This window comes from Vidua macroura, chromosome 5 (assembly GCF_024509145.1).
Source record: "Vidua macroura isolate BioBank_ID:100142 chromosome 5, ASM2450914v1, whole genome shotgun sequence".
In the NCBI taxonomy this organism is placed as follows: domain Eukaryota; kingdom Metazoa; phylum Chordata; class Aves; order Passeriformes; family Viduidae; genus Vidua; species Vidua macroura.
In genome coordinates, this window is record NC_071575.1 from 64,119,616 (window position 1) to 64,146,588 (window position 26,973).

At 34.7% G+C, this 26,973-nt stretch overlaps 1 protein-coding gene across 1 annotated transcript in view; it reads right to left on the reverse strand.

Moving 5' to 3' along the window:
• The window catches only part of PCLO (piccolo presynaptic cytomatrix protein), a 310,361-nt gene that overhangs the window by 25,295 nt on the left and 258,093 nt on the right, over window positions 1–26,973 (reverse strand). The window contains exons 22-23 of the mRNA XM_053977551.1: window positions 17,822–17,963; window positions 14,439–14,506 (exon numbers count right to left, since the gene is read on the reverse strand). Of these exons, the coding sequence (XP_053833526.1) occupies window positions 14,439–14,506; window positions 17,822–17,963 (210 nt within the window). The remainder of the gene's footprint in view (window positions 1–14,438; window positions 14,507–17,821; window positions 17,964–26,973) is intronic.

The window sequence follows — 26,973 nt, forward strand, 5'->3', positions numbered from 1 at the left end:
TGCCACACCCTACAGACACAGATGAAGTATTTGATTCAGAACCCAGGTTTGTTTTTTATTTCCAAAGAGGTATGTAAAAAAACTATTCAGTCATAATACATGTGTGTCTATATGTATGCATATATCTATGTGAGATTCAATAACTTATATATGTGTACAAATATCTATATATACATGCACAGATGTTGTCAGGACTTAAAGAATGCAGTGAAATACCTCAAGACACTGTCAGGGAAGGAAGTTCCCATAAAATAAATCACCACAAGAGGCACAGGTGGCAACCAGGAAGCCATTAATTCCAGGCCTAAACTGAGGTGAAGGTTTGGAATTAGTGCACTCGATGAAACCCCACTGTGATGTGGGAACTTGCAATAAGTGCAGAGAGCAACCATAGGAAGATGCCAGGCTGAAGCAGATCTGGGTTACCTATCTGGACAAAAATTCCCACCATGGCAAACCATGAGAAAGGAAGTAAGCCCTCCTATGTATACCAGCCCAAGCTGTGGGAACAGCATCTACATTCTGTGGATGCCTGGGAATTAGACTGTATAAACGTGGTACCTCCAGAAGAACACTCTAAAGACCCCCACCAGCAAGAAGACCAGAGGAGGAAGGGCAGGAAGAATGCCACAGCGATCCATGTGGTGGTGACTACATTTCTACTTAATTTTTCTCTCTTCTCTCTCTGCCCTCCCTACCACGCATCTACTCTTCAATAAAATCCATACTCCTGACATTGGCATATAGTCTCATTTGCACCTTAATTTGGGCAGGAGCATCTTTTGATAATCAGATCCTAACACATGTGTATGAATATATATTCATTTGTTCATCTGTAAACATATATATCATTGAAGTAGATTTAATCCTAGAAATCTACCTTGCCTCAGCACAAAGTATTTGCTTGTTGAATCAAGTCTAAATCAAGCCTAAATATTTGGGCTCAAATTTAAGTTTATGAAGTTAGGGTTATGTAAGTTAATTTCAAATTGCTGATACCGGTTTTGATCCTAACATGTAGCATTATACAAATTTTCCACATAAAATTGTTCCTAGATCCTACCTTCCCTTTCACAATTTACTGAAAAAAAAAAAAAAGGGAAAAAAGACACCAAAAAAAATGCCACTAGCATCAGTACAGAAACCAACTAGAGGAGCAAAAAAATTACAGAATTTGGGTATTTCTCTGAACACAAGATGGGTTATCTGATTTCCAAAATGTTTGTGTCACAAAGGATTCCTTACATTTATGTAAGCAACTTTCTGAAATACAGTTCTGCTTATTTAAAGTAAATAAAGTACGGTGAATCAGTCCTGTGATAACCTGGGGAGTTAAAGATCACCTATCGAGTAGGACAAAACTGTTCCTATTCTAACTGATAGAGTAAAAGCTGTTGAGTCTTAGTTCAGGTTTGTTCAGAGGACAGATTTCCCACCTTCAGGAATCATTTACAGAACTTTAGTTGCTCAGTCATCTAAATGCTTCAATTTTTTTCTGCATTATCCAGGACCACTCCTGTATTTTTTCACATTTTTTCACATACTGGAAAGTTTCTCATTGTGTGCTCCCTCTTCCCATGCCAATATCAGGGTGCTGAAATTTCAGTGAAGTACATCCTGATCTAAACTGTTAAACATTATTCATCAAGCCCACTACGTCTATTTGGCTGTGTATGTCATCTATGTGTGTCATGACCATGTATAAATATTATATAATTCATACAGAAGTGAAGCAATGTTTACTGCGCAATGCAATGAAAAATATTAATTTATTTCAAAATTTATTGCAGAACTCAAATGGGGCAATACTGAATTCCAACAGTAAAACTTCCTTTAACTCACTGAAGGCAGTCTCTCCTGTCACAAGCATCACTTGAATTCCAAAACCTGTCTGGATAGGTGAGGGGAGAGCAGTGGAATGTTGTTTACCAGACTTCAGTATGGCTTTTGATGCTATCTCCCATGATACCCTCATAGACAAAATCATTAAGTGAAAATTGGATAAGTGGATGGTGAGATGGATGGAGAACTGGCTGAACAGCAGAACTTGGGGGGTTTTGATCAGTGGCACAGAGACCTGGATGAAAACCTGAAACAAGTGATATCCTACAAAGGTTTTGATACTGGGTCCAATCTTGTTCAACTTATAACTTAGATGAAGGGGCAGATACTTCCCAGCAAGTTCATTGATGACACAAGGCTGGGAGGAGAGGCCAATACCCCAGAGAGCTGTGCAGCCCTTCAGATGGACCTCAGCATCCTGGGTCAACAGGCTGGAGAGTTGGGTAGAGAAGAACCTTCTGGAATTCAACTCAGGCAAATGAAGGGTCCTGCATCTGGGGAGGAGCACAGATTACACCTGCTGGAAGACAACTCTATAGAGAAGGACTTGGGAGTCCTGGTGGACAGTTAGCTCTGCATGTGTGCCCTTGTGCCAAGAAGGCCAATGGAAGAGCATTGCCAGCAGGCTGAGGGAGGTGATCCTGCCCATCTACTCAGCCCTTGTGAGGCCACATATGTGCTGTGCTGTGTCCAGTTCTGGGCTCCTCAGTACAAGAGAGACATGGAGATCCTGGAGCAGGTCCATCAAAGGGCTATAAGAATTTTTTCCTCTCGTGAGGAAAAGCTGTGAGAATTGGGCCTATCCAGTTTTGAGAAGAGATGACTGAGAGAAGACATTGCCAATGTCTGTCAGTATCTGAAGGGATGGTGATAAGAGGATGGACCAAGCTCTGCTCAGTAGTGCTGAGCAATAGGACAAGAGCAACGGGCAGAAACTCATGCACAGCAAGTTCCACCTGAACATGAGGAAGTACTTCTTTATTTTGTGGGTGACCAAGCAATGGAACAGATTGCCCAGAAAGAGTGTGGAGTCTCCTTCTCTGGAGATATTTAAAGGCCATCAGAACAGATGGAAGGACAGAATGCTCAGTGTGCGTTATCTAAAGTTTCCAGACAGAAGCACTGTCTTTCCACTTATGCCGATTTCAAAATGATGCAGAAACCTTGAAGTTCCTCTGCCAACCATCAAAGGTAACTTGGTACCATAAAACAAGTGTTTATACAAGGCTTAAAACACTTCAGTCAGTTGAGATCGTATTGAAAATCTCATTTTGTCTTTACAAGGGACTGCATTATAAAGATCCGGTTATAAATTCAAATGATTCATTAGGAAACTAAGGAAGATGCCATTTTTATTCATCCTTTCTTAAATTTTGTTAGGATTGTTTTAATTGAACAGTTAAAACTATATCAAAACTTGTAATTTCTTTAGGAAATCTGATCAAATAATTTTTGGATCTTTTTTAAGAAAAAAGTCTGCTATAGTGTAATTTGGATTATTAACATAAAAATAATAACGTAGATAAATTCACAAAATGCATCCAAAAAAATCTCATTTATTTTTTTACTTTAATCTGTGATCATAACAGACATAGTATCCCCAAGAAAGAACTTTCTCTCAAAATTATAGCAGAAATTGGAATAATTATTACCTTTGGCCAGTGCTTTAAATATGTATCCACATATTCAGTTGGTCCCAGAGAGGGGCAGAGAAAAAAGGATGTGTTTGTTGTTTGTGTGTGTTTCTTTCTCTCAGGATTTGCATCCCTTCCTATTATATCCATATTTTGAGCTGTCTTCAGTTTAGAATCTTTAGCCAGTGGCAGAAAATTGTACTTGAAACAAATTAGTCAGCTTTGTTCAGCAAGAAAACAGCAATATTTAATTTTGGAATTTTATTCAGAACAACTAACCTGAGGGCAGTAGATGCTGCCAATAAAGAGGGAACTGATTTGTCATATTATAGTTGGATGTAGCTGTGATATCAGAGTGGTTTTTCCTTAAAATGTAAGAAGGCACATATACAAAATAATGAGACATTTATGGAAAGTTTATGGCCTCTTAACCTTTCTTCCTTGATAGATCTGCACTTGCATACAAGAAGGCAGATTCAACAAGACAATTTCAAGAGTCTGGGAAAAAAAAAAACAAAACAGTGTATAATGACACATTAGTTGCTGGATTTTTTTTCCAGAGAATGACAAATGTTAGAAAAACTGGCTTTGCCTCACTCATGCTGCATTTCTGGTTGCTGTTGGAAAACAGTATGCTTTGGCAATGTCTCCACTACTGAAGACAAATTGTAAAAATCTATTTCTTACGCTGCAGGATATTTCCAAGTATACCCATTTTCTGAAGGTAAGTTGAGTGTCTTCAATATATAATTTTATTTCTGTAATTTTGTATATCTGGAGTAGCTCCTTTAATCAGTGGAACAACATCTAGGTAAGGTGTCGTTGCTAGGAGAGGTGAAGAGCATCTCATCTGCTTCCTAAATTCTGTTTAACTATTGCTGTGAAAGCTCTTTTTGTGTCCAAAATATTCACCAACAGGAGAAAAAAAAATCTCAGGTTATTTTTCTTTTATTCTTTTTCTAACACTGTTTAGATTCCTTTCTTTGGAAATGGCAGCTTTCATGTATAGATTTATCATGGGCTTTAAAAACCTATTGTTACACTGATAGTTTCTGAATCATAACAATCTGTATTACAATTTTAAAGGAATTTAGATAACTTTTCTTTGTGGATGTGTTTGAAAAGGATGCACCAAATAGGAAGGAAGACACTCAGTGTAGATATTGTGTAGGCTTCACTTTTTCAAACATAGAAATGGTGGGGAAAATGTGTCTCTGTAAAGTCAAGAGACTTGCATACTGCTTTAAAATATAAATGAAACCCAAAATAGTCTTAAAACCAACAGATAAACAATGAGATTAGGTGTCTTTTTTGTTAGTCTCACAAATGTCCAGAGACAGGGTGGAAAGATCCCCTTTTCCCTCTTTTACTTGCCAAGAAAAAGGAACTTTTCAGACGATCAGACTAGTCAGAAGGGCATAGCTGATAGAAAAGGCAAATAATTGCATTCAGTTCAGTGGGAATCCAATTCCTTCAAGAATATAACAGAGTGTTCCATGAATATGAATGTGTTTCTAAAAAGCTAAACACTCAGCCAGGCACAGCCAAGGCAATCAGGAGGCTGGTGAATAATGCCATAGATATTGGACGAGCAGCAGGAGGAAAAAGCAAGAATCCAAAGCACACTCAGCAGGCATTGATGCAAGTTACACAAGGGACTAGTAAATCACCCAAACTGTCTAATTATGGTAGGCAGAATGTTAGCAGGCTTCTGAAAAGAATGTGGGCTTCTAGGTACTACAGCAGTGTGAAACATGAGGTCAGGTGTATGTATCAGGTGTTTGACCCAGCTGATCTCCAGAAGGTTTGTGCATTTTCCAAGGCATGCAGATTCAGTCACGGTGTTATCGCAATCAGTCAGAGTGTAAAGCCAATATGGCAGACAAAAAAATAAAATCTAAAAAAATATTAAAAAATAAGGTATGACAGAAAGAAAGCATACCAAAGGGTTGTTTTCAGAAAATAAAGACTTCTGCAATGGATGGCATTAACAAACATTAACACACATAATTTGGGAGCACTAATCTCATCTGATATGACCAAGTTAAATATTAGATAAGGAAGCTAAAATAAATGCTTTAAATTTTCATTATAATCTTTTGGCTCCTAACCCAAGGAAAGGACTGTCTCGTCTGGAATGGCAGATTTGATTAAAAAATTGTGGGATACCCATAACTTTCTGGAACACAACTGGATTGAGGCAAAAAAATCGAGTATTTCAAACAGCAGAATACACCTACGCTTGAAGACCCTGAATTACTTTGCAGAGAAGGATAAAGTTTATTTATCCTTTATTGCATCAACTTCTACACACAGAGTACATTACTTTGAGCCACTAGATTTGTTTAGTCTTCTGTCCATTTGATTCCTTCCCAGTCATAGCCTAGTAACATCAGAACAAATAATGCACAAAAGGCAAGACCAACATATAATAGCCTAAAGTAATTGCAAATTCCTTTGCAGGACAAACTGTTAGGAATTCTTTATGAGAAATACACACCAAAACTTTCCCTTAACAGACAAGTCATTATTCACATACTGCAGCAGTGGATAACACATTCCATTAGAGCTGTAAGCGTGCAAGACTTCTATCATAGGATGCAAAATTTAACTTTATGGAAAGCATATTAATCTGAAAATAAAGTGGGGACAAAGCAGGAGTTTCTAGTTATAGACATGAAAGCACACTCTCTACCAGAAGACTTGGACATATCTAGGCATTGTCATCATAGGAAAGATTTATATTCATTCTAATTCACTGATTTTTAAAGCCTTCTCTCTTGGAACACAATTTACAGTCCAGTAATTTTGAGGACTCTCACATGCTAAAATGAAGATCAGCTGAAGTTTAATTTTAGCTTGCCATGTGATCCCACCTGGAAATGCTCTAGATTTATCTGCATTTAAACAGCATTCCAAAGTAACAGTTTGAATATCAGTCCAAAAAATGGGGTTGTATTCAAGAATATATGAGTGTAAACAAAAAAAACTCTCTTCTGAATCCCAGAAGAATAGTTTAATATTTAAGTAAGTTATAAATGATCATAAAAAAAAAAAAAATTAAAAAAAAGAATTTAAGACATTAAGGAGCTACAAAGGACTGTCTAATATTAAAACAGGTTATGGCAATCTTGGTTTTGGGTTTTTTAATATTTCAAATAAATACAGCAGAAGTGAAGTTCTAATACAGACTTCTTCCATAGGAATGGCTGTGCTATTATTTGTAGGGAAGGTTAGAATAATCTATTTACAGGAAGTTCTTGATAAAATATGCTATATTTGGGAATGGAAGCTTTTGGGTTTGGATTCTTATTTCTGTCCTTGAGTATTAATTTCAGCAAGCAACTGGACTAGAATATAGGAAAGACATATTACTGTTGAAGATAATCAATCAGTAGAACAGAGTAACGAAGCTGGAAGTCTCTATCAACACTAAGAATTTTTTGATGCAAGCTGAAAAAAGCCTTTTAGGAACAATATTGTGCTTTGAATCATTGGAATGACCTCTTGGAGACTTAACATCATTGCTACTACTGAATAGTCTATAGGTATTTGAGAACTGAATATTATTGACTTCAGAACAGATCTATTTTACTTACTTTTTTCCCTTGGAGTATGCACAAAATTCCAGATCCTAATGATACTGCTAAATGGAAGAGATCACCTGAATTTTCCCGTAAACTGACATTTAAAAGTCCTACTTGTTAAGTCCTAGTTTCAGTTTCATGACAGAGGGGAAACCATTTAGGATTTAGCAATTCACCTTCTACCATATTAATGCCTCAACCTGAATTTTACTGATCCTAAATGAGCATTAATCATGGAAAGTGACTCTATTTCTATTTTAAATTTCTCACTAGATGAAGTAGCCCTTCTTCAGACACAGTTCAGGTTCAGTTAATCACACTCCAGCACCTTCACCCTCACTCAGTTTTGGTGGGGGGATCCCTCTGCTTGCTTTCCAGCGTTGACAGTCTTCATTGTTAACTGGTTATACTAAATGTGCCAGGTACTATAAAATCAGATTTCCTTCATAACCACACCTTATTAAAAGAGATAAGTTCTGGAGTTCTACCATATTTTTTTTATTCTGAAATTGAACCGTATATATTTGTCAGATTTTTGATGGACTTACTAGCATTCTGATTCCAAGCCCAAACACTTTGAGCTCATTGCAACTCCAAGAAGTCACCAGAAGAAGCTTTCTGAAAGTTCCAAGAAGCTGTATGTTAACAGAAACGTATTTAAGAGGTAGGCCAATAAAAGTGATTAATAATATTAAGCAAACAAATTAACTTTCCAGGCAATTACTGAAGTATCACTTCAAAGATATGATATTTTGGTTTTCAGAATAAATACTTGTGCTTTTCAGATTATTTGTTGTTTCATTTGTCTTCTTAGTATTTTTTTTTAATTTAAACAGATCCCATGGGAAAAGGAGATTTTTTTTAAATTAAACTTTAAAAAATAATTTTTTTAGAATTATCTTGAGACATAATTTAAGGCCTTTTAGTCAAAGTTTATACAGAATTCAGAACTGCAGAAACTGTAAACCAGCTACTAGTTAAGCACATTCTCCCTGTATTTTTTTACTTTTCTTTTGATGACTCTTTACAGTGACAGTTCAGGAATAGGCTGATTTGTAGCACTGTAAATCAATGTTGTTTGTGATGTCGATACAAGAACATGGAACTTGTCTTTCTTTTCCTATATTTTTTATCTCTGGCTGTAAACTTTTTTCTTATTTAAATTCTTTCTGCTTCTTTTTAGGAAAACCAACTGGATTATACTAGCAAATGCCTCAGGAAGGCAGAACTAATTGCTCCAATTATTACTGGAGAGTCAGGTGGGAAATTAGAATGTGGGGCCAATTGGGGATACATAAAAAAATACTTCTCAGAGTTTAGAGAGGAAGCTGATACTTAAATACTTAGCTTTATAAGGCTGCTGTTGTTTATCTTGATTCAGTTTTTAGTCTGGGTTTTAGGCATTAGTAGTAAGGCTATTCCTAGCTTAAGGGAACATGTATAAAATATAGACTACTTTTTAAAAGACAAGAGAGGATAAGGACTACTGTCAGTGCATAGGCCTAACTCATACCTTAAGGATCCCTTGTGACAGAAAAGTATATCTGATCTTTTAAATTCTTAAAATCAGCATATGACAGGCTATATGCAAGTGCTTTCAGTACATGTTTTTTTTTTTTTTTTTTTTTTTTTGCTCTGTAATGTAGCAGCTGCTCATGTGAGAAGTTACCCTTGCTGGTATTTTCTGCTTTAAATTTTGTTGGCATTGATTAAAATTATGCTGTCGAGTAGAAGATGGCTGACCCTTGCTAGAAGGTAATGGCAGAAAGCAAGGTTCTGATTTTATATTCAAAACAGTTTAAACAAAGTCAGGTTGAATTTTAGCCTTTATATTTATAGGGATAGTAAAGAAGTTTGGTAATTCTTCTTCTTTCAATTAGATATCTTCCTGGGAAAGGATCACATTTTAATCAGTAATATTTTATTTCACAAAAAAAATGTTTTCAACATATAAATCAGAAGGGCAATAGGACTATAAAAGCAGGTATTACAGACACTAAGAGTGGGTTTTTGAAAAGAGATTAACATGTTTATATTGTACTTGAGGAAAAGCAATGAGAATGTGCAGCAATTTCCTTTGCTATGTACATGACATGAACACAAAACTAAAAAATATAATTCAGGCACTGTTCAAGTCAGTGGTAATCTGACTGGTGGTGAAATGTTGGTAACATTTCAGATTGTCTGTATTTCTCTCTACATCCATGGATCAATATCCGTTAAATCAAGTCAACAGTCTCATACTCAGTCAGTAAAAGACTCTGTTTATTCAAAAAAAACCCAACTCTCTCAGCCTGTCTTCATAGGAGAAGTGCCCTGTCTCTGATCATTCTAATGTAAGAAAGTTTCTCACCTGCAGTAAACCTCGTATTTTTAGCCTGGACCAACCAGACATCAAAGTATAGATTTGTGCATATACAAAAGCATTTGCAAATCTCAGTAACTGTATCATAATTATCTGTTAATAACTTTCTTCATCTGCCTTTTTTATCCTCATAATTTTCTGGTTGAAAGTCCAATATTAGGGCATTTTTCTCTGAACATCCTCATAAGGATTAATCTTAGACTTCTGATATTTCAACCTTTGGATTTAAAAGAAATCAAATGCTAGTTTTTTAAGATATAAGATGCAGCAAGCCCTCAGCCTGTTCTCAGTCATAGCACAATGAGTCCTGTGGTTTAAAGAGTGTTACTTTAACCTAATTTAGGAGCAAATGAAAATGAATTCTTTTTTTCTGAGTTTTAATTACTTTGAAGAATATGGCATTGGTTAGCTGTGCCTATTCTGTCAGTTTGTTTCATGTATTGTTTTACTCAAGAGAGCTAATCCACTTATCACTCCTGGGTGCTCCTCTTCAGGAGAAACAGTGTGAAACAGTTTGCAAGACAATTTGCTCCAGGGTCTATTCTGTGCAGAAAAGATGGATGAAAATTTCACTAGGATGGTTCAAAAAGCTATAACAGAACATTTACAAGTCAAATTATTCCCAGACAGAGGGTCATGCACCTTTCCAAAATCTTATTAGAATGACTCCCTAGCATGTTCCAAGGTTTCTGTGGTATTTCAATAATTTTTGTCATAAATAAAGATTAGACTGCCTAAATTATTGAAATACAGAGATAAGAAATCAAATTATTAAAACTGAATTTCTTAGTTTATAATTTTGGCTGATGAACCACAAAGCTCAAAAATTAAGAAAAAAAGAGTGTTTTTTATCTTAGATTACTCTGAATAGATGACATGAAACCTGTACTGTACTGTACTATAAAATTTTCCTGTTAAAATATGATCACAGGGCATGTTTGGGGCTTGCTGTTATTGTGTTTGCTTTTTTCCCCTTTAATCTATAATTTAGGCAAATTACTAGCATGCCAGAAAAAAAAAAATTGAAAACTCCTGCAAGACTTCACTAAAGGTTATACTAAATGAGAGCATAACTAACATATCATTTTGTAGAAATTCAGTAAGTATATGTGCACCTTTAGATTTTGAAATAGTACAAATCTATTCCTTCTGTTGTCCTAGGGAAATATACTTACTGGGGCTTTACTAGAACATTCTGAAAATTTCTGTTCAGTTTCAATCATCTGTAGAGGGAGACAGTTTCTTACTCAGAGAACTTTGTTTAATTACACTCAAAGTATGAGGCTCAAAGGACCACTGGAAAGGCCATAAAGTGAATCTTTGAGACATGGCTGAACAGTGAACAGAAGTTTTTGGTATTCAGGACATAGACTGGAGGAAAATAAAAAAATAAAAAAGAAGGGTAAAATAATACCACTGTCTTCGAAGGTGTGGGTGAGGTGCTACACTGCTCCTATAGAAAAATTACAATTTTCTGAGTGGAAATCTTCACAACAATAAGGCCAGCCACAGAGGATGACAGAATTACTGTGAGTATGCATTCACTCAAAAAACCCCTGACATACTCCTAAAAGAGTCTTTGCTTGAGATGACCCTCAGTGATTGAGGATTGAGGAATGATTGAGGAATGATATTTTGCATGCATACAGAGTCTTCAAAAGGAGAAGATGCAACATTTCCATGACAATGTTATTTATATCTATATATCTCTCTTCTACTACAAATAGTGGCATCTTGGGATTACCTAGCAAATTCACACTTTTAAAATGTATGGAAATAATTTTTCTCATATATTTTTTTAAATTATTAAATGGTTGGTAGATGGAAAATACCATCTGGATCCTATTGGCTGAGCAACTTCATAGGACAGGTAGACCAATCATGATCTACAACTGAATCAAGATATTAATCATCTGCTTTTAATTGTTAGTTTCAGTGCTTACATTGATGCAATTGAGCTTTTTATAATGTCTGTAATACTCTAACCATGTCATAAGACATCTTTGAACAAGGTATGTTGCACTTTCTGAAACCAATACAGAAGTTGGCTTGCATATCTTAATGGAGATCACAATATATATAATAAGATTTACTGAAGCTTAAGAAGATGAAGTATTTCATCTGCTCAGGGCAGAATGCCCAGAGTAAGATAGCATGCAACAATGCATATCATAAAAGTAACTAATAACGTGTCCAAGAACAAAACTCTGATTTTTTTTTCTTTTAATGTTATTAAGTAATACAAAAATACAGAATATGAGAAGATAATATATTCAGAGCAACAAAGATTATCATAGACAGAATCACAGTTGTTTATATTGACCATTTGGTTATGTCAGCAAAGGAAATAGTATTGTTTTCCAGTATTTACTTAAAACTATACTGATATGTGCTAATATCACAAAAACTTCTCCCAACAAAACATTAACACAAATGTGCAAACAATTACAAAATGAGAATTTTTCCCCTGGAGATTCCACTTATGTAAATGCTTACATTTTGCTGTCATACCCCCATGAGCTGAACTCAAACCCTGTTGCTACAATTTTGATTCAGCCACCTAGAAAACAATTCCCATTGTTATTTGAGGATCTCACCTTGCTTTCCCTGCAGCTACTGCTCTTAAAGATCCTCTGAGTCCCCTGCCACATTTGTCAGGCCTGTGTGTATGACTTGGGTGACTAAAACATTTCACATAGCAATAGATCTGCATGTACAATCAATTAAATTTATTCTTCACCATTTTAAAGACACTAACCCAAGGCTACTTTTTACAGAAGTTATGCCCTAAAAATAACTGAAAATGTAAAAAAAAAAGAGAACCAGTATTAAAAAGTTTTAAATGTAACTCTCAGTCATTATTTGCAAATAAGAATACAAATGCCAGCTATGGGAGATCTCTACAGTTAATGAAAAGTGGGAATGAAGATTGCTTCCACTTAACTTCAGAGCTCATCTGATCCACAACACAGGTAAGTGAACTACAGAAAATGCATGGTTTTAAGATTTTTATTCTCTTTTAATCATCTATAAAAAGAATGCCACAATAAATCTGAATTTATACTGAATTTATACTGAAGTAATTCTCAGTTAATCTTGAGTTTCTCTAAATTCTGAACTACTTTCCCAAAGGATAATTACATTCACATGCTGAAACTCAAATGCTCCTGAATTGTTTTCCGGATTTTAGTTTAATTTATCCTTTGACACTGATGTTTGCCCTCCTAGTCAGCTAGAAATCAGACACTAAAATCCAGCCTAACTGCACCAGCCTTTCTCAATGGCAAAAACCACTCAATAAGAACGAGTCATTTTATCAGACTAGAAGTTGTAACACTTGAGCTTCCAAAGTAGCAGAAGTGAATTGCATTGTAAGTGAAAATAAGGGCATTGCAGCTCTTGAGTCATTTGTAAATTTTGAAGACAAGAAGAAATATAACTTTGGAAAGGTAATTTCAGACCAAATGTTATATACACATCTTTCAGAATGTTTCAAAAGGTGTTTTGAGTATTGTTCGGTTTATTATTACTTGTATTTGTTTGGGTTTGGGGTTAATTAATAATACCAATAAAAAATGAAAATATTTTGTATTTGTAGGCTCTGAAATTTAGGATCCAAGACACAACCTAAAGGGCAACTTATGATAAACAAAATAATGAAAAGGTATTTTTTATATAATTATAAATCAGGATAAGACTCACCATGCAAAATAAAAATGAAAAATTCTCAACTTCCCATTTTCATCCCACCATTTCTCTTTTAAAAAACAGGTTTTTTTTAAATGCGTAAATATACTATTGAAAAATTGAATTTTGAGAGGAAGATTATCAAAGTATTTGAAATTTGATAAAGAAGATTATTAAGTATTTTTAAAATTAATACTATGTATGGAAATATTTAGTAAAATGCATATACATGTGTAAGAATTCTTGCTTTGGAAAAGAGAACTTTACAGATCTATCTGTAAATTCTAATTTGATTTCTTCAGCTCTGTGAAATATTAGATTGCATTTACCTCAAATATGGAAACAGCAATTATTTCCTCATGTATCAAGATTCTAGAAACCTGAAAAATGTTGATTTTTTTTTAAATGATTAAACTTAAGATCAATTTATCAATTATATTTATAAATTTCAATTTATGATTTAATTAATACTCAAAGCTTCATTGAAATGCATCTAAATTAAAAAGGTCTTATTTTGATAATAAAATGAAGGTCATGATAATTGTTTTATATTTGAGGTCAACATAAACATACACTTGAAAGAATATACCTCATATGTAAAGGGAAATGGAATTTTCATAACGTGTCCTTCAGTACAAAACACTCTCCATTTTCACGTGGTTTTCCATTATTATATATGGAAAAGATGATCACATTCCCCATGAAATTTTGAAAGTCATTCTGTCAGGTGCTTTCCAGATCCAATATTACAATGTCTTCTTCTTTCTCAGCATCACATTAATACCAAAACAAAATCACTCAGAATTTCCCAATCCAATAAATGTTTCATTATAGTGCATCTGCATTAAATGCAGCAGTCAAGTCTGCTCAGCTAATATTTTTATTTAAAATTAATGTTTTATGTAAACACTAATATTAATAATTGATTTATGAAGTAAATATTCTGAAATGTTATGTAGAGCCTGACTGGCATTAGATATATTCTTTGAATTCACTAAGTATTGAGTCAGCTCCATACTTTGTATGTTTTATTTGAAAAGCAATGAACATCAGAAGACAGATATTATTTTCTATTATTCATTGTAATCTAAGTATTTAATTACTTTAAATATACAGATAGGGCACCATTCTCATTTAAACTGAAGACTCATTACATTGGTGTTCTTTGTAAAGGGCCCCTAGAGAAAATGAAGTTCAGGATTTTAATCTACAATACAAAGACAGCATAGACTAATTTTTCATAGCATGACAAGTCAAAGAAATAGTCACATCCTTCCTACAAACATGGAGTATCAGTGTACAGCTGTTTGTATTTCTTTTTACCTTCTGAATCGGTCACTCCTACTCCCGACTGCTTTACTGGTTCTTGTCCATTCTGGCTCATCTTCCCTCTGTTAAAAGATATGGGGGTCGTTGTCAATAAAACCATATAAAGATGAGAGCTAAAACAATGACACAGCTAAGCCAGTGAGGCTGGTTCTTTTAAAAAGATTATCTTTTTTCTCTTTTGAAGGCAGCTGCAATCACATCTTGCAAAGCCTGTACATTCTTACAGAATGGGTCCATCAGGTGCTGTCTGCTACCTGTCCCACATCAGTCTGGGGCTGCATATCTTCTTTCCTCACTTTATCTTGTTATAGTCAACAGTGAAATATATAATAAGCACTCATAAAAATTGATATTTGGTCTACCATACCATTACTTCAAAGGTAAGGCATACTTGTTATCTTAAATTATTGCTTTACTTTACAGTTTAGATTTAGTATAAGAAACAATTCTGAAAACTTAACATTAAAGTGAGTGGAATAAATCATGCCCTAGAGTTAACTATTTTCCTGCATTTTATATAGAAAAAAACCTGCATTAGAACCTTGATGTCTATTTTTACACAATGAAAGTTAGGTAAAATATGAGCTATCTTTAATTATACTTGTTGCAAGCTCTAAGGCATGATTAAAATCACTCTCAAACATTTGTGCTTCTAGTTTTCTTTTTGCCTTATGACTCTGACTGCGGTGATAGAGACTATAAGGCATTATCTTCAGTTGCATGTGATTCCTTGGGGGTTAAAGGGTCAGCACTGTTCTTTTCTACCTGTGAGTAGAAAAGTGTCTACCTGTGAGAAGAAAACTTCATGTTTGAAGATGTCTAAATTCACAGGGAACTAAAAAATTCATATAAAATCACAGTTTTTCAAGTGATTTTATATTCAGTTTTAACTGAAAGCTATAATTTTCTTCTACTATAGGTAATGCTTCATAAATCATTACAAATATGATACAAGAATTATTTGTCCCAAGGGTTATATTCCTTATACATCTGTATGTCTGGTGACATACATCATTCAATTATTTTTGACCTGAATTTTATTTTACACCAATGTACTGCTATAAAGGGTTACAAAACATAAAGGCATGGAGAATCTGGTCTTTATCAGAGATGAGAATATGAGTAGCTTTCAGGAATATTACAACTGGATAATAGGAGTATTTAAAAAAAATCAAAATTAGAAAGACTTTACAAGATATATTCGCATTCATGTAACTGTATATAATTATTAATTTCCCTTGATAGCTATAGCTACTTAATATTGGCAAGTATTCTAATTAGTTACCTCATCAAGCAATTCCCATGGTGTCACTATTTAATTATTTTATTTTGCTTTAAGACTAATTGTTGCTAAGGTTAAAAGCACTTGGACTAAAACAAAGAGTTTAAAACTCAGCATATCCAGAAATTTCTATTGATAGACTAGAAACTTAGTCTAAGCAGAGAGCTTATAACCAAAAAGATTTTAAATGCCAAGATACTTAAAAATATTTATCCTACTTAATACTTCACATCCAAATTGTAAGCTGTGGTCTTATGGATTTGCTGAATTAGAGTACAAGGTCAGAGTCCCTGAAGTCATTATCAAGCCAGTGTGAATGCAAATGATGAGTAGAATTTCAATTATACATATATGCAGATAAACAAACATTTTTATACAGAATTCAAAATGGAAACAGTTATCTATTTTAAACATTCTCTCCATGAATGATCTGGTAGTAAACAGTTATTTTTTCATTCATTTTCCTTACATTGCTTTGTAAAACCCTGGAGACTAACATGAAAAATGAAACAGGTCCTGTCTGTTTAAATTTCCTGTGTAATTTTAAATTTATGCTCTGTAAGCATATAAATAACCTAGTTTAAAATGCCATAATAAAAAAAAAAAAGAGTGTAGCATTACAAAAAATGAGACATGGATATAATTTATTTACTTAAGTGTAATTCATGGGAACAAATTTCTATATAAGAAAATCTGAAGCTGTGGAGACTTCCTCCTGCTTTTCAATAGAAGTGGGGCTGATTTCAAGCTTAAGACACCAATGAGTCTGTTAGCCAAACAGCAAGTAACTGTAGGTACTGTCACATTGCTAGTCAATACACAGTAAATAATGTTATTTGGACTCAAATTTGGCATGTGTGAACAGAAAATTTCTATTGAGAGCTCCATCTTGTGTTATTGTGCACAAAGATTTTATGTATCTTTGCTTTTCTCACTAGGAATGACATCCCAATATTTTTCTTTTTTTTTTTTTTTTTGATGTTGTCAAAGACAATATTTTTTTCCCTTTTTAGTCTAGAACAACATAAGTGAAAAATCCACTACAAATCAAGCAATTGGTACCCTACAAACTAAGCTCACATAATCCTCCTAGATTCTGAAGGTGAGATTGAAGTCTTAGATTTATCTCTATTTTAACTTTAGTTACTAATAAGATGTAAACAAATATCATTGGACTTTATTTTTGAAAATGATAAATACTCAGAAATATCACAATTCTAGAGAATTTTCACTTCATTCAAGTTTTTCTAGGAAGCTTATATCTTTTGTGACTAATAGTTCACAACTTCAAGGGAAAAGCAAAAAATTTTTGTTCCAGAGAAAATATTGACAAGTATTGCAGACAATGAATGAACAGTTACCACCAACTAATATTTTGAGAACAGTCAATCTGTAAATTTTTTTCAGGCCAGAATCATTAAGTTGATCAGAAGTTACTTTGTTCTATTAGAGAATATAAATGAAATTGATAAATGACGGTGCATGCTGACAGAGGAGGTGAAAAAATCCTGGCAAAACTTTTTTCTGTGTAGTACTTAACTGGGTAAAAAATTTGGACAATTAAATCATTTTATAGGATCATTACACTGATAGTAGTTTGATAATTCCTACAGGGACTCTGTACTAAAAAGCTTTTTCCAGCGAAAAACTGAGTAATTATTCTGGGACTCCTAAAAACTTGGGAAAAACTGGGCTGTATCCAGCATATGAATTCCCCTTGCACTAGTAACATCTCTTTACAGAGGGAGGAAAATCTGAAAACTTAAACTAAGCTTTGTCAATCCTACAAAGTTGTACTTTTAAAACACAAGCTAAGCCCATCTCTACAAATTTTCATCAAAGGCTGAAACCAGCACATCTCCTATATGACAGGAAAAAAAATCACGAGGTTGAAGCAGAGGTTTGATTGGTTATTAACAATTCCGTGCTCAACAAAGCAGAATAAAAGTGTGAACTCTGGGGAATTCTCCCCTTTAGCTGCTATTTACTGCATAACTCAAGTCTGCAGAGGAAAGTACATAAGAGGATGACTGGCTCAGTGAAAGTGCTATAAATTGTGCATGGAGGATACAATATATGAACAGAAAAGCCTTACATTCTTGGGATGGGAAATAGATTATTCTCTCCCGTGGCACTGCTGCTGCCTTCACTATCCATGCTGTAGCCACTGCCAAAGCTACTGGCTGATGAGCCAGTGGAGACAGAACTTTCTGCAGGTCGGTGATTAGTAGACCTTGCTGTATAGGGCAGGAACATTTGGTTACTAAAACTTGTAAGACATCAGTACCACTGGCATTAAGAAAAAAAATATAATTTATCAAAATCACATGCTGCAAACACTTTCACTTTTTTGCTTTATCATATTTTTGCAGAGTTTGTTTTCATGTAGAATAAGGTGTTCTAAACCAAATAGTACACCACCATATTTTTTTCTCTAGTCATGTTAATAGTTCAAATCAACAGACTGAAGGAAAAAAAAGAACGGGATAGAATGATTAACACTGCTTTTCTGATTTAAGTGACAGAAAACCAGTCATTCATCTAAAACATTTCATATGATAATCTCGTAAAATGAAAGCCCCAGTGGGCCTTCCTCATATTCCTTGTGAAACGTTCTTTGCATTTGGTGATTTTGAGGAGAGACATTTGCAAAGATGTGTAAGCACACATCCTATAGTCACAGTGAATATCTCTTCAGACATAACAGAGCTATGCATTATATTTCTCAACTGCTCCTACGCACCTGGATCTCTCTTACTACATGCATAGAATTTTAATGAACATAATTTGATGGGAGACGCCTTAATCTAATTTACTACCATTTGGTGTTAGTATACCATATGTTAGTTTTACTTCAGATTGCCTTATTTTGTATTTTGGACATTACTGACCTACATGAACAAATCATCCAGTATTTCACATTTAGCAAGTTGAGAAATACAAAGGAAAAAGGACACAGTGACATTACACATAGTAATTAATACAGGAACAATAGAGTAGCTATTCTTATATTGAATAACACAATTGTCTGGAAATATTAATACAGACTTGGGGATTTTTTTCCTAAATGTCCTCTAATACATCTGCTATTTTCATGTTTCATCTATTTCAACCTATTGAGCATATGTACTGAAGATATAAAATACTGTTTTGCAAAGTTATTTTTTATGAAGACTTAATGAGATTTTATGATTTTTGCTGAACTGTGAAACTCCTATGTAAGTAGTTAAAAAAGATTCTTCTTTAAAAGTAAATTAGTCAAGTATCTAACTGGAAATTTAATAAGAGCCAGAGCCCCAACAGTGTCTTGCTTTAAACTGTCAATCAATATTTTTAATGTCTGACTAACTGAATAATATTTTTGGTGAAGAATGCTGCATGCTGTCTGATGGGGCACCAAGAGGCTGAGTGTAACTCCTCAAACATAATGCAAAAATAGGTAAGTAATTTGAACTAGAATCAATAAATGAAGCAATTTTTATGTCATCAATCCTTGGGCAAACTTTAAGACAGAATTCTTATTCTCCACAGTGATTCTTCACTGGTAAACCAAGTTCTCACATAACTTTTTTATCATTTCAACTCTATTAATCTCCTTTGTTCTACTATTGCCCACAGCCAGAAGTGGACTACAGATTCCACTACAGTCTATGTTGTTTTCAGATAAAATTATTCTTTAGCTCTATTCCATGACTTTATACATTGATCATAGGCTGCCTTCTTGGAGGTAAATACAACAGAATAAATTTTAAAATCATAGTGTTATGAGCACATACTTTCAATATCTCACCTGGAGGAAAGACACTCAAGTTTTTCCAGAGAGACAGCTACCTGGGGTGGCTGTGTGCAGTGGTTGCTCTATCACTTTCAGCTGGTGGTGCTGTGAGTGAATTCCTATGCCTGTGCTGACATGTCAGCAAAATGCTGCTGAGAAATGCTGGGCAAGAGTGACATTTCAGAGACGAGGGGTCAAACTCTCTGTTATAGCACATTATTTCCAGTTGCCCTGTATTTAACAGCCTGGATTGTGGCTCTCTCGTGCCTGTCCCAAACTAATTAATTACCTCAGTTCTCATTGTGTTTGCATAACCTGTATGTCTCCCATTGTTTTCTGTTTGGAATTCTGAGAGGTCCTTTAGGTTAGGTTGTTTTGTCGGCTTTTTTTGTGCCATGGCATGACAAATACCTCACAGGTGAGTACAAATGGGAGATTAACACATCTGCAAAACCCATGGAAGCTAAAACAAAATTGTGCCAGCACAGAAGAGAATCTTCAGGCCTTCCCTTAGGCATGAATTTGCTTAGTGTAGCATATGTCTCCACCATAACATATATGGCCTGAAAGGATCTTTCATATATAGGATTTTTTTTACTGACTTTGCTATAAAAACTAATGTCTGAAGTAATTTCTTGTACCTTTACTGGTGGATTTTTAAAACCACTAAGGATCTAGAATTTAGTTCAATCCAGAAAAGCTTGAATTAAGCCTTTAGAAATGGGTAAGAAGTTTTGCTTCATCTATTTATAATCAACCCATATCTATTTCTTTTGAAACAGCTGTATCCTGATTACACATTCAGTACAATGTATTTTTAGTTCTTCTACTGTTTTCACCAATTCACATAATTTTCCATATCAATGTTTGTTTTCCATAAGGTCACTTCACTTGGTGAATGGTTATAATGGATACAAGTTTAGGTTCATGACTGGATTTTGAACATTCTAAAGTTCAATGTTATTTTTTTTCCCTGTCTGCTCTATGAAAGTAATGAATCACAGTGACAGTTTGTGACAAGAAATGAAATCCACAAATAGATTTACAGCTGGTTTCGTGACAAATTCAGAATCTGGATACAGAGATCATCTCATAACTTGTGAGACACCCACATTTTCTACATGTCGGTATTTTTACAGATACATCTAGACCTCTAAGTTTCTGCTGGTTATATATGAAACTTTGGAGTTCTGATGATGTGGCAATGCTTACAGCCATGCAATATTTTCCCTGAGAGTTAGTATAACTAGGGTTATATTTCTACTCTATGTGGAAAGATAGAACTAGTTCCATGCTCATAAGAAACTAGTCTGCACCCTCATTTGCAGCCTTGCCTCTTCTCTTTGAATATAGACAAACATTGTCTTAGAAAATTTAATAACAAAGTCAGAGTTCACTGTGTTGCTCCTCTAGTCTTACCAGTCTACATAAGGCCTGTGAAGTCCTGAAAGTGTCAGAAGAGTTTCCACCTTGCTTGGTCAATTGGGTTCATACCCACATAAAAGACAGGCAACTACTGCATTATATTTAGTTTTAATTTTACTTTTAATCATGGTATTAGGGCAGGTTAATTCTGAGTTACAGGGCTTCTGCTTACAGCTGCCTATGCTAGAAAATTCTTTAGTCCACAGATTTTGACATCAAAGTTCTGGCAGGAGTTGCTTTGGTCGGTACCATTTGAACAGTTTTGTATGGATTCACTTGGGTCCAAAGATTAGATATTGTCATCTGGTATCACAAAGGTTCCTGAAGCTACCAGGTGCAGTCTTGCTTTACTGAAATCTACAATGTTTATCTGAATAGGAATGCAGGTGAAGGCACTTTCCATCATTTGAATATTAAGGATCCAGAGTGTGGAAGAGGCATTGCTCCCTTGCTCCTTGTTTTTGCAAATTATTCCCTGGCTCTTAAGCGCCCCCTCTATCTCCCCAAACAACTCCAAACCCAACCAACCCAATAAGCAAATTTAGAAACTCTTAGAAAGCTTTAAAAACTTTAAAAATACTTGTCAAAGGCAAGCTCTTGCTGCCAATCACATGTGATTCTTAAAGCCTTACATCTTTAGAGAAAAGACTCTTCAGGCCTCAGCAGATGAAAGAGACAAAATTTAACTGAAGGTCATTATGCACCTTCATTTGGCCTCTCTCTGGGAGAAAGGAGATATCCCTTCACCCCCTCCAGACCTATTTCTGTAAATTCTTTACACTGTTTATCTGGTGCTTGGCACTTTTTAAGGACTGCAATATCGATGCCTGGGCTGCCCAGCCATTTAACTGTGAAGAACAGAAATATGAAATGAAAGTTTAAATCTTAAATATGAGCTGCTTTCTCTGAAATAGGGCACAAATTTTCCTATTATAAAAAGCTATTGTTGTGGTTTGATTTCATTTTCATCTGTTAATCCTATTTTAGCTGGTAATTCCCTTGATGAGATGAAATGTTCTCTACTTGGAATGGGTATTAATGGGTACATATGTCACATTTAGTAGTTTGAAATGTGGTGTTAATGCTGCCTCTGAGGGATTCAGTTAAACTGCCTGTTTTACAGGCTCTGGCATGAGCAAAATTTCAGGTCAATCATTCTAGTGAATAATATATTAATGATTTCATCTCAACTGCTTACAGTAATTATTTCAGGTTCCAGGAAAGTGGATGATAATTTTATACCTGGTGTAGGACCAGGGTTTCCCAAGAAAAAATTATAATGGTTAGATAGATACCTTTTGTACTCTGTATGGTTTATAGGAAAAAGAAAAAAAATTCAACAGAATGATGATTGGACATGTATTTCCTTATGCCTTTTGGAAAATAATTGTAGATTCAATAAAATGGAGGTTAGCAATGACCCCACCTTCCAGCTCCATCTTTTTATTTCTATTTTTTTTTAATTATTATTGGTATAGCAAAAATATGTATTTGCTTATGCTTTGGCTGATGGACCCGGTTAGAAAAAAGACCAAAAATGTCATGCCTTATGAAGAAAATAACATATTAAAATCAGTAAGAGAGGAAAGCTTGGAAGGCATACGATTTCACTTAATCTTTCAGGAAAGTCTGTTTTCAACAGACAACAAAGAAGATGCTGTGTTAAAACTTAATATAGGGAGCATAGATCATTCACACAAGACCTATAACCAGGAACTACTAAATTAGTAGGAAAATGGAAACAATCCAGCACTCTCAGCCACTCCAGCTATTCTTCTACAGTGAATGGATGTTTTTTTAAGACTTAAATTTTAAAAAGTTGACTATACAGTTCTGTGTGGTTCACATGGAGGAAAAACAGATTCAACCAGTACTTTCTCTTGGTGAATAAATTGTAGATGTTCTCCTTTTCCAGTTTCTGTCTAGAAACAGAAACACACTGTCAAAACACATTGGGAATGACAGTTCTGTTTGTGAACCAAACAGGAGGAGGGATAAACGCCTTCAAGTATGGATTCAGTATTAAGTTTCTGCAATTGGCCTCTAATTACTTGAAGGAAATTGTTCTTTTAACTCTCCACGTTCTGAGAAACTCTGGGTGACAAAAAAGGCTGAAAGCATCACGCTGAGTCTTCTCAGAGACTCACCATGGGAGAAGGTGAAAGCTGTGCTGTGTGCAATTTTCTGATGACCAACAGATCAGGTCTTTTGGCAGAAGTTTGGCTGACCTTTACTCTCAGTAGCGTTGTGTTTCAAGTGCTCCAACCTCAAAGTGCCCCAAATGCCAGTTTTCCCGTTTTTGTGAAGCATTTGCTAACATTAAAAGCAAGAGCTGCTCCAGCTTGCTGTGTTAGGCTCTACAGGGTAAAATTGTTGTTGGGATTCTTGTTGCATCTCTTGTAAACTGGCAACAGACTGGGGATACATTAACAACTGGTGATCAAACATATCTACCTCAGGTCAGGCAAGATATTTTATTTTCCTAATGCTCCTTCATACTGAACAGGACTTTAAGCCGTGGTCTCACCCATCTCAGCCACAGCTGTATATTAGACATGGATTTGACCGCAGACTGAGCAGGGATATTTTGTGAAATTTTGAGACAACCCTTTACAGAGAAATTTACCATTTGAGATGAGTAACAGAAGAACAACACACTTCTTAAACTCTGCTGAAGTAATTTCTTTACCCAGGAAAGCAATTTGGATGAAATAACTTTCCATGCTCTCTGTAGGGTTAGTCTACCCTACAGAATGTTGAAAAAATACTTTTGAAATAAGAGTTATCAAATGAAGAAGCTGAGGAATTCTCTGAAATTACATGTCAGCTTAAAATGGTGAAAGAGTAAATAGCAGGCATAACCAAAGCAAAATGGGCCAGTTATAAGATTGAAACAAGGATGAAAAGACAGCCTCAGATTACTGCTATCTGCAGAGAGTAGGGACAAACTGTTCTTGTTTTGAGAATGATTCTTGGAAATGCATTATTTGTAACAATATGAAGGCCCGTTTAACTTGGAAATTAAGAAACCAGTGACATGAGTCACTAAACAGCTTTGGGCTATAAATTATTCAAGTGTGAAGGAAATATCCTAAAATAATGTAAGAAATTAAAACATGGCATTGCCTATTAAATGTGTGAAAATGGATACAGACCAAAAGGGATCCCAAATTAGCAGGTATTTGAATCCACAATCATATCCAACTCAGAAGATTTATATAACCTAGGAATCAATTTCCTTTCACTCCATTGTTGCTAAAACCAGTAAATAGAACTTAGTGATAAGGAAAATTCATGTCAATTTTAATTTCTTTCAGCTAAGTGACTAGAAATACACAGTGTTGGCTCAGACTTTTATCATGGGCTGTACAGTGATGACAATCACATTTCTGTGTAGCTTTAACCTATTATGTTGACACTTAAGTGAACTTGTGTCAAAGTTGTCGGCTCAAGACAGTTATAAGCAGGTGTGCTACCTTTTGAACTAAAGTGTTTTAAAGTGGTATTCTTTGAGACTTTTAAATTGATAGGCTTAATTGGGTACAATTCTGAAAATGCTGATGTAAAGTTTTGAAATGGTAGGTATTCTAACTAACAGTATCAGCTCTGTATCTATCAGAGAGTAGATCTCCCCCAACTAGTAGAATCACTTGACATACAACTGCTTGGAAAAGCTGTTGTGTCATGATGGAAAATGCGAAACATAAAAGATGAAATGTTCTCTACGAAATGCTGTGGGGCTCCATTTTGTCCCATCCTCCTCACCCCCACCTCCCCCACCCCAGCATTTTCGGTGACAAAAAAATATAATATCAGGTGTCAGAGGATGTTTTAAGGAAATGTTGTGATTTTAAGTTGCTAGAGGTTTGATCTTGGAAAAACCTTTCCATTATTGAAAATTAGACAGAAATTCCTGTAGAATTATAATGTTGGTATTACCTTAAATTAACAGAGATATTTGGATCTTTAACTGAAATGGCAATTTCTCTAGATCTTTAACATTTGCTAACTAATTCAGGTGAGAAGTATAGCAGTGTTTTTATTGTGGCAGGTTGCTTGTTTGTTTGGTCAGGTTAATGTGAGCCAAATAGAAGAGGAGCTGCCTATGGCATCCATCAACAAATGATTTACAAGCAATAACATATTGACTTGTAGCTTCTTTTTCATGAGTGTCTGTTGGAAAGAATAAAAAATATATAGGGCTACAATGATGTTGAAACTTAAATTCACTTATTAAGCTATTTACTATTTAAATATTAATTTACCGTTCTTCAAAGAGGCTAGGAAGGTTCAAAAAAAATTTCTAGAAATTCTCTTATTTGGTCATAAAATAATGGGGTTTTGTTCACCCTTGGATATTCTAATGTAATAAAGGAATTGATTTTTCATTGTACAATCATTGTCCTTTACGGGAAAACCTGGCATCTCTTTCTCTGCAAAAAAGGACAAGCCAATCAAATTTCTACTATGGCGAAGCCGAGGTATTGCACCCTTCTGCTTAACAGAGATGCTGAAGTTTTTTTCTGTTTCTTCTCTTTCTTATTCACTTTATTGGAAGGTATTAAAACTAAAGCATGTTATTCATTCTTTTAAATCTATAAGCTAGGTTTGAAAAGACTTTTTTTTTTTTTATAAAATCAGTAAAAATTATATTCCAAATACACCTACTCTTTCATATGCATGTATCCAGAGAACTGGTGATGTTCTGAATAATCAGAACATCTCCAGCTTTTCAAGTATCTGAAGAACTCTAAAATAATTTATTTAAAACATAACTGACTTACCAAGAAAATTCCATATAATGAGAAGATCATTCTGTGGGATAAATTACTGACTGAAAAGGTGGTGGACTGATTCACACTGTGTCTAAACCTGACTCATCTGGTGGATAAACTCTTAATACACAGATTTATGTTGAAGGGAATGTGCTTAGTTTTAAGTGAATGTGTAATTGGAAATGATTCATATATTGCACAAAACCTAAATCAAATTAAGCCATCCTCTGACTTGGATGCCTTGCAACTTCTGGCTTCAAAGAGTTGGCTCTGAAATGTTATTGTTCCTCTCTGAGGGATGTGATTGGAAAGTAGCATGCAGTTGGTTTCTTTGTAGATCACACTCTTATCTCTCATTGGCAATGACAAAATTATACTTCAGGGTTTACTTTTAATGAACTGCTGGGGCAGAATGTTGGATTTTACAAAGGTTCTGAGCAAACCCCAATGTTTTTTGTTGCATCTTCACCTTAATTTTAAAGCGGATTGATTTAAATACATTTTTTACTCTCTTTAAAAGGAATATAGAAACAATTCAGTTCAACAAAGAACTGGTGAAAGACCTTTGTTTTCACAAAATATGCTCTTTATGCTATAGGTGCTGATCTTGTTTATGATTTCCTTGTTACTTCTCAACAGACACAAATGATAACTGACAAACCCAATAGAAAGGGTCCTAAGAACCAAATGTAGAGAAGGATTTCTTTGAGACATTGTCAGAATGACTGAGGATTCTTGCCTCATTTAGTTTGTTTTTTTTTTTTTTTTCTAGAGACAGTTCAATTCAAGAGAAAAAAAATGGATCTATTAAGAGACTAGATCAAAGGAAGACACTCTTTCTGATGGTTATCTTAGGTATAGAAGGACTTCACAGCATAGAATAATTTTCATCACCGTTGTGTACTTAGGCTGAAAAAAACTCAAACAATTCTTCTAAAAGGTGCTGTTGTTTAATAAATGCACAGAGAAATTGCTGTGGTAAAAAAAAAAAATAATAATAATAATAATAATGTTGCATATTAGCTGTAATGGCTTCCTTAGTAAAGGGCTTTGAGACATAGTAACAAAAAATTACTAACTTGCCAAGATGATTGTTCCAGTCATTAAAACCAGTTCCTAATGCATCCTTTTCCAGCTACCAATAAAGTAGGGTATAACGGAGGTGGGTATCACAAACATACGTCATCCCTTTTTGGGAATGGACTTGGAAACTGATGATGCCCTGATATTCATAGTTCACAATGAAGGGGAAATCTCTCCTTTCTTTATCAT